Source organism: Myxine glutinosa, chromosome 6, assembly GCF_964187855.1.
Source record: "Myxine glutinosa chromosome 6, kmMyxGlut1.1, whole genome shotgun sequence".
NCBI lineage: Eukaryota > Metazoa > Chordata > Myxini > Myxiniformes > Myxinidae > Myxine > Myxine glutinosa.
This window is the reverse complement of record NC_136266.1, coordinates 55217738-55236066: the sequence shown is the minus strand read 5'-3', so window position 1 is coordinate 55236066 and position 18329 is coordinate 55217738. Positions and strand designations below refer to the sequence as shown.

At 44.2% G+C, this 18329-nt stretch overlaps 1 protein-coding gene across 3 annotated transcripts in view; it reads right to left on the bottom strand.

Annotated features, from left to right (window-relative positions):
* LOC144892609 (uncharacterized) overlaps positions 1-18329 on the bottom strand; it is a 190255-nt gene that overhangs the window by 55768 nt on the left and 116158 nt on the right. For all 3 annotated transcript variants that reach the window (XM_078779851.1, XM_078779850.1, XM_078779852.1), the window contains exon 14: positions 1394-1537. In XM_078779851.1, the coding sequence (XP_078635977.1) occupies positions 1394-1537 (144 nt within the window). The remainder of the gene's footprint in view (positions 1-1393; positions 1538-18329) is intronic.

Below are 18329 nucleotides of genomic sequence, written 5' to 3'. Positions count from 1 at the left end.
ACTTCTGAACTTTACTTTTGCGTTTGTAGGAGCAATCACTTTCACGCTGTAAAGTCCAACAGTAGTCGCCCATCATGTTTGGATTGCATCGGTCTTGATATCGAGTCTCCATGATGGCAATTCCTGGTGAAACCTTTCTCCATGTTCATCACTGACATCGCCAAGATTTTGTGGAAAGAAGTCCAGATGAGAATGGAAGAAATGTATCTTGCGAGCACCGAGCGCCTCGTAACTCTTCAACATCTTGTCCACAAGCTCTTCATAATTTGGTTGCTCAAATTTCCAAGGTAATTGTTAGCAAGAGCCACAAAGCTATCCCAAACAATGCTTTCCAGCTCAGATAGTCTCATTACAAAGTCCTGATTAGTGAGTACAAGACGAATTTCGGCTGTGGCTGATATTCCTATGGTATCCTCGTTCTCAAAAACTGGATGTGCCAGTGAAAATTGGATATCATAATCGAAATCTACAGGTTTCATGTTGGTTAGAATCACCTCAAAATATACTAGAACCAGAAAACTTTAAAATTTTTGTTGACCAGTGTTATGAATGTCCTCAAAGCAAATTAGAATAGGCACTAAAATACTGCCTACGAAAGGAGGACTGCTCACTTCCTCATTAACCACCTTTAGAGGCCATTTTTCCCCGCAAAGCGGGGGTTGGCCTTTTTCGGGAACCGTGGTTGTTGTTGTTTTTCGGTCCCCTTTTTGAAGCAATGTTTTACGGCCGGATGCCCTTCCTGACGCCAACCCTTTTTGCCGCCTTTAACGACAAACAGGCAATTACCAGTGAACTGGTACTCAATTAGCCGACCTCGGAAGGATGACAGGCTGAGTCAACCCCCCTGGTGTTAATTCAGCGATTAGACCGGGATTCGAACCCAGGATCCTAGGATCCTAAGCCGGACTTCCTCATTGCCAAATAATAAAAATAACAAGTCAAATTAATAATGTGGTAATGATGATGATAATGGTAATAAAAATACATTGGTAGGCAAGCAAGATATATTTGCTCAATGGGTCAGATAATCCTGACAAATCAAGTTGAGTGGTGAAAGATAATGATTTCCTCTAAAATAACTGCTTCACACCACCAACTCCATTGTACAATTTATATTCTGGAAGATTCATCAGTGCAAAAACTTTCATACACATTCGTTTCAACATTTCAAAAATAGTCTGGTATTAACACAATGGTCTGAAAGTGAAGAGACCAAAAAAAATTAACAGTGTGGGTCATAACAGGGAGGAAGGAGGACATATTGGCGCATAATTTCCGAAATCGTCATCAAGACTTCAGAGATTTACACTGGGCCTTTCATGTGCATGGGGAACATTTTGTTATAAACAGCACCGCGCATAATCATGTCTCGGACAAAATGAATCAAACGTACCCGGACGGCTCCGGGCATTGCCAACGCACGCGTCACATCAAGTGAGGCAAGGTGGGCGGAACCTTGTGTGCTCGTGACGAAAGCAGCAAACAGTTCCCCCCTTGACGGTGGCACGTCGTCTGTGAATTGCGCTTCCCCAGATGTCTGTGGGCCAAGAAAACAAAAGGCAAGAATTAAAGTCAAATAATATCAAGTATATACACAAGCCTCTACCCATAAAATAATGTCAGCAGCTTCCTCATAATATTGCTTCATACCCCACATCTTATATTACCAATTACGAGCAAAAGTACCCGTCCCCAGTGATGGGGAAGGTTGAAGTTAATCTATCAATTTAAATTATTTCATGGAATTTAAAGAGGTTAATTTTGTTGCACACTTGGATTCACTGAGAGCCAAAGCTCTGAGATACGCACACCGCCCACCGGTAAATGGTGGTGCAACATTGGGCAGCAGAAGTTAAATTTGTCTAAAAACAGGGCAAAATATCCTGGCTGTAAAATAAAGCTTGGCATTACCATTATTCATACCTGTTCTCCCATACTTATAAAAATGAAAGTAGAGCTTTTCAAACGCAGTGCGGGAATTGGACGCCGCAAATGGGAGACAGACGGACGCATGGACAGACACCACAATTCTCAAAATATATAATAGATGACTTCCCTTCCAAGGTACTTCAACATAGACAGCAACAGACCATTTGGCCAATCAATCTGGCACAATGGCTGCCAACCTATGACAGTTTTGTTTGCATAAAGAGACAAGACTCACCGAAGAGTGAGAACACTGAACGGATCAGGACACAACAGTACAAAAGGAACAGTATATAGAGGGAGGGGTTCACCAACGGTGAATAGAGAGAGACTTGGACAAACAATGGGTGTGGCGAGGAATGGGTGGATAGGATGGATACAAAAGGAAACCCCCACTGCTCCCCCTCCACCCCATCTCTTCCTCCATCACCACCTCTCCCTTTCTCCCTCATCCCCTATCTATGTCTCTCTGTCCCACCTCTCTCTCTCTCTCTCTCTCTCTCTCACCTCCACCCCTCCCCTCACACATCCTCACCCCCTCATACATCCTCTCCCCCCCTCATACATCCTCTCCCCCCCCTCTTTCCCCTCCTCTCTCACTCTCTCCCCCTCTCCCATCCTCTCTTTTTCGTCCTCTCCCCCTCACTCTCTCTCCCCCTCACTCTCTCTCCCCCTCACACTCTCTCCCCCTCTCTAACTCTCTCCCTCTCTAACTATCTCTCTCTCCCCCTCTCACACTCTCTCTCTCCCCCCTCTCTCACACTCTCTCTCTCCCCTCGTCTCGCACACTCTCTCTCTCCCCTCGTCTCGCACACTCTCTCTCTCCCCCTCTCTCACACTCTCTCTCCCCCTCTCTCACACTCTCTCTCTCTCCCCCCACTCTCACACTCTCTCTCTCCCCCCACTCTCACACTCTCTCTCTCCCCCCACTCTCACTCTCCCCCCACTCTCATTCTCCCCCCACTCTCATTCTCCCCCCACTCTCATTCTCCCCCCACTCTCATTCTCCCCCCACTCTCATTCTCCCCCCACTCTCATTCTCCCCCCACTCTCATTCTCCCCCCACTCTCACTCTCCCCCCACTCTCACTCTCCCCCCACTCTCACTCTCCCCCCACTCTCACTCTCCCCCCACTCTCACGCTCCCCCCCTCTCACCCTCCCCCCTCTCTCATGCACCCCCCCCCTCTCTCATGCTCCCCCCCCCTCTCTCACTCTCCCCTCCTCTCTCACTCCATCGTCTTTCTCCCTCTGTATGTATGTGCTCTATCCTTTTTAAATGTCGAGCATCAAGCAAGGAAACAACATGCACCATTTTAAAAAGTCTTTGATATAACTAATGACTTTGCAGGCGTTTGAACAGCCAACGTCCTCGACTCAGAGCGGACAATCCAACGAATTACGTCATCGATCCACAGAGTATTACATTTAGACAACTCTTGTATGGTGCTGTTCTCTATTGCGTTCTCATCTTGTGTAATACTGCGCATTGTTATTTGCATATTCTGTATCTATTATCTTATTCTAATATCTACCATCGCTTTCTTTGTCTTGCAGATTGATTGTTCATCGTTGTTGCTAATAAACCTGCATTCAATTGATACATTCTTGTTTATGAACAATCAACTCATCTGAATATGCCTGCTGCAGTCTGCCCCTTCCCGAGCTGTGTCTACGTTACTGACAGCACTGACAATGCCGTTGCTGCTATCCAGCTCTCCATCCACGCCATGACCCACACGTCCATTGCACCAGCCAAACCGGACAAAGTCAGCCGTCCTCGTATCCAAACCGGCGGTACCAGCGAAGATTGGCAATATTTCACCAGAAGATGGGATGGTTACAAGGCAGCGACCCAGATAATCAGCAATGATGTTCGCGTTCAACTCCTTGAATGTTGTGATGATAACCTACGACGTGACCTCCACCGCAGCAACCCACGCATTGAAATCAAGGACGAGGCAGCTATACTACAAGCCATTCGGTCCCTTGCTGTCCGAGAGGAGAATACCATGGTGTCCCGCGTAAACCTCCACAACATGCGACAGGACCGAGAAGAACCAATTCGTACCTACGCAGCCCGTCTGGCTGGTCAAGCTGAGATCTGCAAGTTTTCTGTTGTATGCTCATGCAATCCCCCTACTGATGTCAACTACACCAAGGACATGGTTCGCGATGTCCTATGTCGGGGACTCGCCGATCAAGATATACAACAGGACATTCTCGGCGATCAAAATCAGAACATGAGCTTGGAGGAAGTTCTCATTTTCGTCGAGGCCAAGGAAGCAGGGAAACGTTCCCAGAATGCCTTGCTCGATAGTGAAGGCGCTCATGGCGCAAGCCAATACAAAAACTGGAAGAACAAAAGAGCCCTGATCACTACCGACAAGCAGGCGGCCATTTGTAGTTATTGCGGCAAAACTGGTCATGGCAAACAGCCGAACATCGACCAAAGGCGTCAATTCTGCAATGCCTACGGGAAAACATGCAGTAAATGCGCCACTCGCGGCCATTTTGCACTTGTCTGCCGGGGAGGCACGAAAAAGGCGGACAACAAACCTACGGACAAATCAATGGATGCTCATGATGTGGATGAAAGCAGCCAGGTCCACGATCTCCTCTGCTCTGTCACGGAACGAGAAACGGCCATTTGGAAGCCGCAAATTAAAAGGGCCATGGCCACCACCATGGCCATGTCAACTCCACTACACCTCGACCACCATATATTTGACCACCTCTCTGGCTGGACCAAGAAGAAGTCTCAACCACAGCCGTACATAAAACTCATAGCACGGATCGATAAGGAATCTTATGACCATTTCGGCCAGCCACTGTCATCCCGACCAAAATCGGCCAGGCTCCAGGCCATGGCCGACACTGGCTGTCAAAGCTGCCTCACAGGACTTAATATTTTCCACAAACTCGGGCTGCGTAATGAAGACCTGTTACCTGTCAACCTGAAGATGAATGCTGTTAACAGTGGAAGGGTCCGGATTATCGGCGCCATGCTCCTACACCTGTCTGGTCGCACAGCCAATGGCGACATTATTGAAACCCGACAAATCTGCTACATCTCACCTGACACACGGAACATGTATCTCAGTCGTGAAGCATGCGTCGATCTAGGCCTCGTGTCTAGTAGCTTCCCAACCATTGGCGAATCCAACACAGTTGGTGCTGCAGTGGCAGCAGTTATCGATGCAAATTGTAACTGCCCGGTAAGATCGCTTCCCCCTACACTGCCTACATCTATCCCATTTCCGGCCACTGACGAGAACCGAGAGAGGCTGGAGAAATGGCTACTGGAGTACTACAAAAGCAGCACATTCAATGTCTGCGAACACCAGCCACTACCCCACATGGAAGGTCCGCCGCTCACACTGATGGTTGACCCCGAGGCAACACCAAAAGCGGTGCACACCCCAGTGCCTGTCCCCTTACACTGGCAGGCAGAAGTCAAGGCTGGTATCGATCGTGACATCAGGTTAGGGGTTCTGGAACCGGTGCCAATTGGTGAACCAGTGACATGGTGCAGCAGAATGGTCGTCTGTCCAAAGAAGGATGGGACCCCACGGAGGACAGTTGATCTGCAACCACTGAATGCGCACTGCACACGTGAGACCCACCACACCCAGTCACCCTTCCATCAAGCAATGGCGGTGCCACATAACACCAAAAAGACGGTAACAGATGCCTGGAATGGCTATCACAGCGTTCCAATCAGAGAATGTGACCGCCATCTGACAACGTTCATCACACCATGGGGCCGATACCGTTACTGCACCACTCCCCAAGGTTACATCGCTTCAGGTGATGGATACTCCAGACGATTTGACGAAATCGTATCGGACTTCAAAAACAAGTCCAAATGTATTGATGATACCATCATGTGGAGCGACACATTGGAAGAGAGCTTTTTTCAGACATGCAACTGGCTCGACCTGTGCGGCCGTAATGGGATTACGCAAAATCCGACGAAATTCCATTTTGGTCAGGACACGGTCGAATTCGCTGGATTCGAGATCACCATGGACAGTGTACGACCATGCCAAAGGTATCTCCAAGCGATACAGGACTTCCCCACACCAAAAACAATTACTGACATTCGCTCCTGGTTTGGGCTAGTCAATCAGGTAACATACTGCTTCAGCATGACCGAGAGGATGCGACCTTTTCGGGACCTCCTAAAACCATGCACCCCCTTCTACTGGGATGCAACACTACAATCCCTATTCGAAGAATCAAAACGACTCATCATATCTGAAGTCGCAAATGGGGTCCGGATCTTTGACAAGGAACGGACAACATGTCTCGCAACTGACTGGTCGAAGGATGGGATTGGCTTCTGGCTCCTCCAAAAACACTGCAGATGCCCTGGTGAAACCCCACAGTGCTGCCCCGATGGCTGGAAAATCACCCTTGCTGGAGGCCGCTTCACCCATGCAGCGGAGTCGCGCTATGCTCCGATAGAGGGTGAAGCTCTAGCAGTGGCGGACAGCCTGGAAAAAGTAAAGTATTTTGTGTTGGGATGCAAGAACCTGATTATTGCCGTCGATCACAAGCCCTTAATCAAGCTTCTTGGTGACAGACGATTAGAGGACATCCATAACACGCGGCTTGCCAACTTGAAAGAAAGGACCCTAGCATATCGTTTCCGAATTATCCACATCCCGGGAAAACGACACTGCGTACCAGATGCGATTTCACGACATCCGTCGGGTGCCAGACCATCGGAACGACTGCCACTGGTGGATGACATTTCCTCCATTATGGATGTGGCCACATCGACTACACTAAGACAGCACACCTTGACTGGGCTGTGGACCACAGATGACGACTCTGGCATGGAAATGGCTATTTCTATGGCAGCCATCAAGACACTCGATTCTGTGCGGTCCGTCACTTGGGACGATGTTCGGGACGAAACAGCAAGTGACACTCAGATGCTGCAGTTACTCAATTCTATTGAGCAGGGTCTACCTGCCAGTCGGGACGATTTCCCTGTGTCCATTTTGGAATACTTTCCCTTCCGTGAACACCTCTACACTATTGATGGCATAGTGGTCTACAAGGGGAGGATTATCATCCCACCGAAGCTACGGAAGCTTGTCCTTGAGAATCTTCATGCTGCTCACCAAGGAGTCACGGCTATGACCACCCGGGCCAGCAGCTCGATCTTTTGGCCTGGAATCACTCCCCAGATTCATGAGATGCGCAATCGCTGCTCACACTGCAATCGGATGGCCCCATCGCACCCAAGTGCTCCACCTACAGCCTCAGCTGAACCTGCCTACCCTTTCCAGTACGTTTGTTCAGATTACTTTCATCACAAGGGTCGGAGTTATTTGGTCACCGTTGATCGTTACTCTAATTGGCCAATCATTCAGCTAACTACTGGCGGGGCACAAGGCCTAGTGAAATGTCTGCGGTCGAACTTCGCCACTTATGGTATCCCCGACGAATTGGCATCTGACTGTGGGCCAGAATTCACGGCACATGACACCCAAGACTTCTTGCGTCGGTGGGGCGTTAACCATCGGTTGTCATCCACTGCCTTCCCACACAGCAACTGTCGTGCCGAGATCGCAGTCAAAACATCGAAAAGAATGATCACCGATAACACTGGTTCCAATGGTGAACTAGACACTGATCGGTTCCAACGTGCAATACTCCAGTACCGGAATGCACCGGATCAGGACACTAGGTTGTCTCCAGCCATGATCATCTTCAAGAGGCCAGTCAAGGACTTCATACCCATCATCCCAGGCAGATACTTGCCATCGGACACCTGGCGGGAAACACGCAACAATCGTGAGGAAGCTTTGCGCATTCGGCATGCCAGGGAGATCGAAAGACTCTCTGAACACACGACAAAACTACCTCCACTGGCCGTCGGGGACCATGTCCGGATCCAGAACCAGACCGGCCTGGAACCACGAAAATGGGACCGGACCGGAACCGTGATTGAGGTAAAACAATTCGATCAATATGTTGTCAAGGTGGATGGCTCAGGAAGAATCACTCTCCGGAATCGTAAGTTCCTGCGACGTTTTACGCCTTTCAGCATGACAACTCCCACTACGACTGGCAAAAGTGGCATGCTGCCAACCGTTATGCCAAGTGTTATGCCAATCGTACCGAAATACTTAATGTCTGGTACCCAACCCATCGCCGCTCCAAGAGTCTGTCTCAATCCTGTTACCACTCCCCAGAAGGGTGAACCCCAACATGTCATTGCGCCGGGCTTACCATCACAGACACTCCGCTCCACCACCGCGATGACACCACCCGCGAGAGTCGCTAACCAACCACATGTGCAGACCACCGCCACACCTCCACGGTCATTGCCTATTTCTGCCCCCTTGACGGTTCGGGTGATGATGGACCAGCTGGAGGGGACTCCGGCGTCGGACAGGGCGATAGTGAACCACCCACCGGAGACTCCCACAATGGACCAGGAAATTACGAACTGCCCTCAGAGGACTCCGACGATTGATCGGGTGGTGACGGGCCGCCCGAAGCGAATTATCAAACCACCAGCCCGATTCAATTCAGTAGAATATCAATTATAAACTCATGTGATCCTTTTTCTCGGTCTCCAGTTTCGTTCTATTCTGTGTCACAATTGAACGTTTTTGGGAAAGGGAGATAGACAACTCTTGTATGGTGCTGTTCTCTATTGCGTTCTCATCTTGTGTAATACTGCGCATTGTTATTTGCATATTCTGTATCTATTATCTTATTCTAATATCTACCATCGCTTTCTTTGTCTTGCAGATTGATTGTTCATCGTTGTTGCTAATAAACCTGCATTCAATTGATACATTCTTGTTTAACATTTAGTCGTTTTACCCTACAATTCTTATCTGGTAGGCATGAACGATATCCAGGCCACCCCAATTGATTTCATTACTCGGGGTTTGTGCATACGAGTGCCTGGCAATCTGGGGCAGATTACGTCATTTCGAAAGTGCCGTATTAAATTATCGTCTTGCACTGCATCCTTTGTTCAAAGACTTTCAGTATGGGATACTGTTATCAACAACAATGACAGGGTTTGTTCAACTTTGTAATAATCCTCAGGTCATATCTTAAAGGACTTAGGGTTAGATGGAACACATTGAAAATAGTGGTAGTGGAGAGAGGGAAGGAACCCAATTCCATGTAAATATGTATGGCACAGCACCGCTCTTGATCGGAGGGGATATTACAATGGATATTATATTATTATATTTGACTAAGGGGGATATTATAAGGGATACTTGATGGAATGGATATTATTATTATATCACACTATATTACACCAATTCTGGTGAAAATCGAACAATCTGTAATTCTGGGGAATTACCCAGTTCCTTAAGGATGGATTATATTCGCTGGTGATAAAAATAAATGTATCTTTGATTTTTTGTAAACTTAGTGATGACATAATAATGCTTTTAGTTGTTAATAAATTGAAGTTGCAGTACCCCCTTTGAAGAGCACAACATTTGGAAAACGTTAATTTTTTTATCAGTCCACACACCCCGCACACACGCTGCTGCATTATTATCTCACAGCAATTTATGGCTGGCTCTGTGCTCGGTTTGTCTTTAGAGCCACAGTCCAAGTCCAACACAGAAGTGGTACGACCACTTTATCCAACAGGCACAGGTCACACATGGTAATCCTAAGGGTTCTTGGACAATATCCAGCTTTCCTTTGACTCACAAGGGCTACGTGCTCCGGCTGGGGGGAATCTATTACAATCGCCCATGAATCACAAGATGTGATTTTCAAGAAATAAATGCAATGTCTAGGCAGCAGGATGTCCAATTTCTTAGTAATAACTAATAAATTGATTATGCAGCTGGAGATTTTATATATTTTATATATTTTATATATATATATATATATATCCATTTCAGTTATGAAGAGAGCTGGCTTTTTGCCTAAAAAAATGTTAAAAGAAAAGTAGTTTTAAGAAAAGCTATCACCATCATATATGGAAAACATTAGCACTGATCAACACTGACGTAGAAGTAAAACATTCAGACTCAGTGGCATAATGTTTCTAAGAGAGTCTGTGAGGTCAACAGTTCGGACCAGACCGTGGTCGAGTCATACCAAAGACTTTAAAATGGCTACAAACAGCTATAAACTGTCACCCTAGTGCTTCATAGGCACAGGGTTATTCATCAACGTGTGCTGTCCTTCGGATGGATGTACAACTGGGCGTCCCATCTCTGGCATTATATAGTGGACGCTAAAGACCTCAGGGTGTCCATAGCGAAGATTAGAGGTGAGCTATCGCCCGCACCGTGGCCAAATTCAAAATTCCTGCCTTAACTACTGCTGGGAAGGCAACGGCAACCCACCCAGAATAACCCTTGCCAAGTAACTGCTTTGCCAGCACCAACACTCTGAATCAGAGCATGGTGCATCAGAATCAGAAAGGATACTCGATATAATGTTCCACTTCCAAGTAGACGATGCTTCCAATTTGCCTGCAGTATTGCCTTTTCCTTTTGGGCCTAAGAGCCAGAACTTCATATGGAGCATATTGCAAGCTGTGATGTGTTCGAAACAAATAATTTGTCCATGTGCAGCAAAGCAAATAAACAAAAAAAGTTTCATATGAATATCATTGCAACTTGGGAACTTTAATAACGAAGAGATGGGACGAATCATGCCCTAATACAATAAAGATAACTCAGAAAAGCGAAACACATGTAGTTCATCTCACCATGGGTTTCCCAGTAAAACAGATGTGTTTATTTAGACGCTGCTCTTGACAGCTTTGGGCATTTGTGGATACCGCGGTACACTCCCAAGGTCGGGTCGTACAGCGCGATGGCCATTTCATCGACCCGCAGCAAGCTAGCTTTCAGCACAAATGGGAATACTTAAAAAACTCAGGATGCCCTTCCCACATCAGGAGTTAATGCATTCCAGATGCAGTGGATACTTTCACCGTGACTGTGACTTGACGCAAATGTCCCGACCGAAGCATCAAGTTGCGCGTAAAGTCCTCAATTGTGAATGCACACTATAGATGGGGATTCCCATCTCAGAGTGGGAAATCTTCCTTCGACACTTCCTACAAACTCGTATTTTCAATCAGAACTTGTAAGAAATGATACATACCCAGTACAAATCAAAGCAAATTTTTTTTTTAAATAAAGTGCTTCTTTTTCATGCAATACAAGGATGCACATTGGTGAACCCAAAACTGTCCTCCAGTGAAACTGCTCGATCTCGTATGAAACCTCCATAGAGGACCTCTGGAGCAGTTACCGGCAGCAATGGCGTAGAGGTGAAGCGTCATAGTTGGGTTTAAAGGAATGCCCAAGAGTTGATGAACATAATCCCAAATGTGCTTTACATAAGGTTATTTGAAGAAACGAATATTTCCGACATCAATAATTGCTTTTCTGAAGGAGTCTCCAAATTTCCTGGATTTCTCCAAATTACCTGTGAGTTGTAATATAAGAGTCAAAACCATATCACTCCCTCTAAATCCCACCTACAAACATCCTTTCAGCCCACCGCAGCCCCCAGCAACCGTGAGTTAAAAAAAAAACACCTTTAGAGGCCATTTTTCCCCGCAAGCGGGGGTTGGCCTTTTTCGGGGACCGTGGTTGTTGTTGTTTTTCGGTCCCCTTTTTGAAGCAATGTTTTACGGCCGGATGCCCTTCCTGACGCCAACCCTTTTTGTCGCCTTTTCACGACAAACAGGGAATTACCAGTGAACTGGTACTCAATTTGCCGACCTCGGAAGGATGACAGGCTGAGTCAACCCCCTGGCGTTAATTCAGCAATTGACCGGGATTCGAACCCAGGATCCTAGGATCCTAAGCCCTCACCCTAGCCGCTTGCCCAACACCAGGGCTTGGTGTTGTTATTGTATATTACACAATTATAATATTATAATTATAATTATAATATATTACACAAGTATAATACTTGCCCAATATTACAACACAACAATAACACAATATATTACAATTACAATATATTACAATAACAATATTGTATACAATAACAAAAACACAAAAGTTATTGTATATTATTGTATATAGGGGGAGAAATACAAGCATGTTGCTGGACAACACAAATTGCTCATGCCGAGTGTGGCACACAAACAAGCAGGCTCTGCATCTCACTGTTGGGCTGAGGCGTAAGACTTGACAGAGTATGCCCAGGTTCCGGAAAAGGGCTGGTTAGCCACGAACACTCGGCTGCACCACACATGCAAGCATACACAAGCTTACACAGGTGTACACAAATGCACAACACACAACACACATGCACAGCACACAAACACTTGGCTGCAAAGGAGGTGCTCCGAATTCAAGAGGTTACTTTTGATTTTAATAATAATAATAATAATAATAATAATTCATTTATTTTGTATAGCGCTTTTCAAGAAGCCCAAAGGCGCTTGAAGTGGCTTTGGGAAAATGCCATGATTAGCTATCTTAACACTGATATAAACTCCCTCACTCTCTTCCATCCCTCTCCTCCCTCCAGGTATTTAAAACAGCTGTTCACCACCGTCTCTTATCCTCCCCCATACAAAACTTTCATCTTTTCTACCCCCGTTAACACACTCCAAATCCACCTCTTTGAATCTCCGACTTCATTCCTGAAATTCCTAGTAGTGTCAATTTCTTTTGTACCATGTACCCCTTGAGATTGGATAAGTAACGACCGAATGTGTCATGGTCAGACAGACACCACATTGCGGATTTTAGTACGATTTAATTTTCCAATTATTTAATTTTGTTTACTTTTTCATTTTAAAATTATTTAATTAATTTTTTTTTTTATGTTCATTTCTTTTTCAATATTCAATTGTTTAATTGTTCTATGACTGAATTATGGTTCCTGTAGGGAGGCATTAAGTGTTTAGTCTTTGTGTCCGTGGTGTACCGATTTAAAAAAAATAAATAAATAAATAAACTCCCCAAAAAACAAAAACTTTTTTGTTTTTGTTTTTGTATACTGAATCGAGGCTCGTGAAAGAGCTAACATTTATTTCACAAACAAATCAACCAGACAAACAAAATATATAAAAAGAGGGAGCGGAAGACAAGATGGGGAGAGAAGGGGAAGCACACAAACAACATTTGAATCATTTATGAGGCTGAATTTCAAGTGCTACCAATTGGCTAACATTACGAGTTGGAAATACCGGGAAGCATCAGCGATCTATCGCAGCGGTCTAGTTGCTACTTTTATCTGCTATGATTTTGGAAATTCAAGGAACTGGACACTGAAAAAGAATCAGCCATCGTTTGCATGGAGCCAAATCAGAATCAAAAAAGTTGATTGCTCATCAGACGTCTTTACCAGAACCCAACAACACTAATTTTGAGCGATACCCATGAACACGTGAGCGGATACACTGTTATTGATCAGTTCACTTTGCACCGTATGTGTAATACGGAGCACGATGTGTAATAGTATTAAACATTGTGCCAAGCAACAGCAGTAGTAATAAAATCTTTCCTGTAACTCAAGTTTAAACATATACAAATATAAGAGCTTTACCATACTTTGCAAATTAAAAGGTGAAGGGTGAGCACGGGAGGTTTGATGGGGTTAAAGGACAACTCAACAAAAGACAGCTCAAGCAAAAGCTCATTTTCTACATCAAATGAGGTTCACAGGCTTGTGAGGCAAGTCTTGATGCTTGCAAATAATGCAGTGGTGCCCTGCAGGGCACTGTGTTTCACGTTCATTAGAGGAGCCTGACATCCCATGTGGATCCGCTCTCGCCAGTGGCAGACTAACGCTGTGGATCACCGAGTTTGAGAGCCATGTGCCTGATAACGATTGGTGCCATTCTCCCCCTCAAAAAAAAATACTCCACTATACTTGATGTTCAAGAAAAAAAAATAAACGAGGCAGATACAGCCAAGGAGACTTCAACCTGCTGCGAGAACACGATGCAGCATTTCAACACGAGCTCAATGCTGTTTCCCCGAGTTTGAGGAGGAAGGCTTGCTGTTTACGATGTCAGCAAGCGAACGCAGCAGCTGTAGCTCGTTTGTGGGATATCAGCCAGAGCAGGCCTCATTACCTCTAGGCATTATAAAAGCTACAGACCACTGCCACACCGACAAAGGAAACAAGCAGCCTGGTCTTGAAACACCGGAAACTCGAGGAAGAGACACCTGGTTTCATGGTGGAGGAGGAACCAAGGTTGAGGGCTCATTCCATCAGATCTTTGGTGTGACCAATCTTTGTAAAGGTGCAAGCAATGCATGCTTTCCCTTGGGCCCAGTGCTGGCCTGACCTTTGCTTGAATTTGACGTCTGTGCAACGAACAAAGCGCCGAACAGCACCAGTCTGTTGCCCGTCAGAACTCGTAGCTCAAATCCAACATGGCATTCCAATAATACCCTGCTCAATCCCTGCCACCTCCAAAAGGAAGAGGGAAGAGTTTAAGAATCCAGTTTTAGATTCTTATTGTCTTAACCATTTATTCTTGCAAACTTCATGATACAAAACCACAAGTGTTCCAGAATATTGTGGTTGCAAACATCTTTGTACTCAAAGTGTGAATCTCAGAGTGGGATGAATATACGAACTGTGGCTTGGCAAATAACTTGGCAACCAGCCAAGTCATCGTCATTCAGACAACCACTAAACTGTGACAAATATGACCAAAAAACACTGACAACACAGTTTTAATAGGTATAATACATCTTTAAATACTAAGGAGCAATGTCACTCGCATATCACAGAGTACATGTGAAAAAAGGAAGTGACCGACATCTTGATTTTGCAGTTATAAAACTATTCTGGACATTGAACCAAAATCTGGGCAATTTGCCCAAACTTGCCACAGCTTTCTCTTTCCGAAACCACCTGCTTTGTGTCATTCCTAGACACTTGCACCCTCTAGTGTTTTGAACTACCAGTGTGAGGGGTGCAGTTTTTGACTGCCAACTGCACACGTGATAAAAGTAGTTGCAGACACTTTTAAGACTCATTTAAACCTAACAATTTTCATTTATTGTCCAAACAAACAAATTAAACATACAGGACTTCACAGATATCCCCAAAGTTGAACTTCAAGTTTTACATCGTTTCTTGTAAATAACTAAAGTTTATCCAAGACATAATCAACTGGAACGGCACTCGGTAGAGTGCATATCTCCGCCAGGCTGAAGAGTTTATGTTTTGTGTCCCACTGAAAGGCCAGATCTGGATCCGAACCTGAACCAAAATCAAATCGGCTTGTTCTCGTCAACTAGCCAACTCATCCACCAGGTCCATCTGAATCCTCAACATTTTTTTTGAGATATTGAGCTAAATATTGTTTGTGGCCCGATCTCTCAATGGTGAAGAATCACTGAAAAAGTTCAGATCCGGATCCGGATCTTCACCAAAATATAATCATTTCCTCCTCGTCACACACAATCTGTCCACCTAATTTCGTTCGAATCCGTCCATAACACAACTTTTTGAGATATCCTCTTCAGACACATAGACAGACAGATAGACAAGACAGGGTTGAAAACACAACCTCCACGCATCTTCGGTGGCAGGGGTAACAACATTTGGTGTTTGTAAAATATAAAAACTCACATGGTACACCTTCTGATAATGCACACTTTGAAAGAAAAGTTGGAAGGCAACATAATGATTTCAGAATTAAACCATAAAATGTTTTTTTCCCAGGTTAAGAATATTCAATATTAGATCTATTTCTGCAATTTATGAGACAAGTAATAGACATTTTTGCAACAACAAGAGATTGATGCAATCATGTCACCGTTAATAAATCATATGTTTTTCACGAACACCAATGCACTAAACAATTCAAAACAAACTTTCAAATAAACGTATTTATAAATATTCAAAAATTTAAATGAAAATGAAAATTTTGATTTCGAAAAAATATATATACAGTATATATGTATATATATATATATATATATATATATATATATATATATATATATATATATATATATATATATATTAGGACCTTTTATTCTTTCATATCTATGAGATATGGGTTCACTTTAATAATAGTTATACAAGATAACTGATGGCCTGAGGTACATACACTCGCTTCTAAGTTGGAAAGCCTGGCTTTAAATCACGATCCAGCTATAAACTGTCATCCCGGTGTTTCACATTCATTATCCATTATCCACACATTCATCAATGTGTGTGCCATCCCTCGGATGGACGTTAAATGGGCGTCCTGTCTGCAGACATGAGTGGGTGGACGTGTCCTTAAAAATCCCACGGGGTTCTTCGCGAAGATTATGCGAGCTATCGCCAGGACCCTGAACAAATTCCAAATTCTCACCCTCAGTCAAGTATCCTGCATCAGTGTGGCGACCCGACCAAGATTGGAAACCCTAGGCAATGAAATGCATTGGGTGGCCTGACATGCCAATGGCATGAAGAGGATAAACAAAACACAATTTAGACATATGTCTTATATAACACACATTGTGCGAGTGACGAATTATATTATTACTTTGTCTGAGGAAGACAAAGTTTCACCTGCATCAATGCAATCAATTATTACTAATTCATAAATCGTTAAGAAATAATGAAAATACACTTATTTCAAAAAAACGACATCACTGACTTTTGGAGAGAAAATCAATGCCAACATTTTTTATTCTTCACAAGATTGAGGCTCATGGAGGATCAAGGATTTATGTATTAATTAATAAAATAAATTTGAATTCAAAAGGTATAATTTACCGACTCTAGTAAAAGGTATAATTACATTGTAAAGTAAGAAGTTTATGAAAGATTTTCATAGTAAATCCATTCTTAAAAGGAGAAGCGTGTGTGTGTGTGTGTGTGTGTGTGTTTGTGTGTGTGTGTCCATCACCCTTTATTCCAAAGTGTTCCGACTATCATAGCACATGTTGGAATGCTCAATCAATTTACTTGGAACCGTCGAATCATAAAACAATGCCTGTTTAAAAAGCCATCCTTTCAGGCTAGAAGAAGAAGAAGAAGAGAGGAAGAAGAAGAATAAGAAGTAAAAGGAGAAGAAGAAGCAAGACAAGGGGGTTTTAATGTGGAGGTTCCAATGGAAAAGCAGCAGAAATCTTTTAGAATAAAGTGTGATGGACACAGAAGCACACACAATGATATATATATATATATATATATATATATATATATATATATATATATATATATATATATATATATATATATATATATATATATACAGTGGTACCTCGGCTTACGAGTTTAATCCGTTCCGTGACGGAGCTCGTAAGCCAAATCGCTCGTAAGTCAAAGCAAATTTTCCCATTCAAATGCATTGAAATGCTATTAATCCGTTCCAGCCTCAAAAAAAAAACACCAATTTTTTTTGTTAGGTGCTTTTAAATAACAAAAATGTACTTTATAAATAACAAATAATGTATAAACAAGCACGACCTCGTATATACTGTACATAATACAAGAGAATGTAAAGAAATAAACTGGTTTTATTAAGCAGAGGAGAAGAGCATGCCAGGTGAGGTGTGCGTGTTGTCGACTTGGCGAGGCAGTACGATCGTACTCCTTCTACGATATGTACGATTTTGAAGCAGAAGGAGTCCATAAAGGCTATAACGCCAGCCAAGGGCGTTACGATTATTTCAAAGCTCCGGACCTCTATCCATGAAGATATGGAGAAGTTGTTGTTTGTGTGGTTGAAGGAGAAGCAGCTCGCAGGAGATACCGTGACCGAGAGCATCATGTGTTTGAAAAGATTGAAACTCGGATATCGAGCACGGACCACGAGGTGTTTTTTCTTTTTTCTTAATCTCGGTTTCAGTGAACTTTTGCTCTGTGCTCACGTGTACTGTACCTGTACCTGTAATGGTACGTCAGAGGATGGCACCTGTTGTCATCATATTAAGTGCAAGATGTTCTGCATCGTAAGTTGGTACACCGTGGTCTTTCGGCGGTGTTTAAGCCGGCCGTCTTGGCTTCTGTCACCATTGGCATTGAGTCTTTCGATGTAGGTAGGTCGTTGTGTGCCGGTGCCTTGGCCGAATTCCTTCATTGCTGCATTGTTAGCTCACCTGGTTTTTTATACCACATCTTTGGTTATCGGACCAGCGAATGACGTCATCTCCTCCAAAGTATGGCTTATTCTCACTTGTCTTGGACGATCTTCTACTTCTAGCCTTCCACCGTGCATTTGGTGTCCACTGTACTTACTGTACAGTGCCTGGTAAAATTGATGTAATGGGTTTTTGACCGTCAACGCCATGAACCGTCATGAACCGTCATGAACCGTCAACCGCCATGAACCGCCATGAACCGTCAACGCCATGAACCGCTAACACTCAAAAGCCCATTTATCGCGCCTTATAAAGCAAAACGCAAACCGAAAGCCATGCCTCTCAAGCGAGGCGTGCTTCCGTGGTCACGTGAT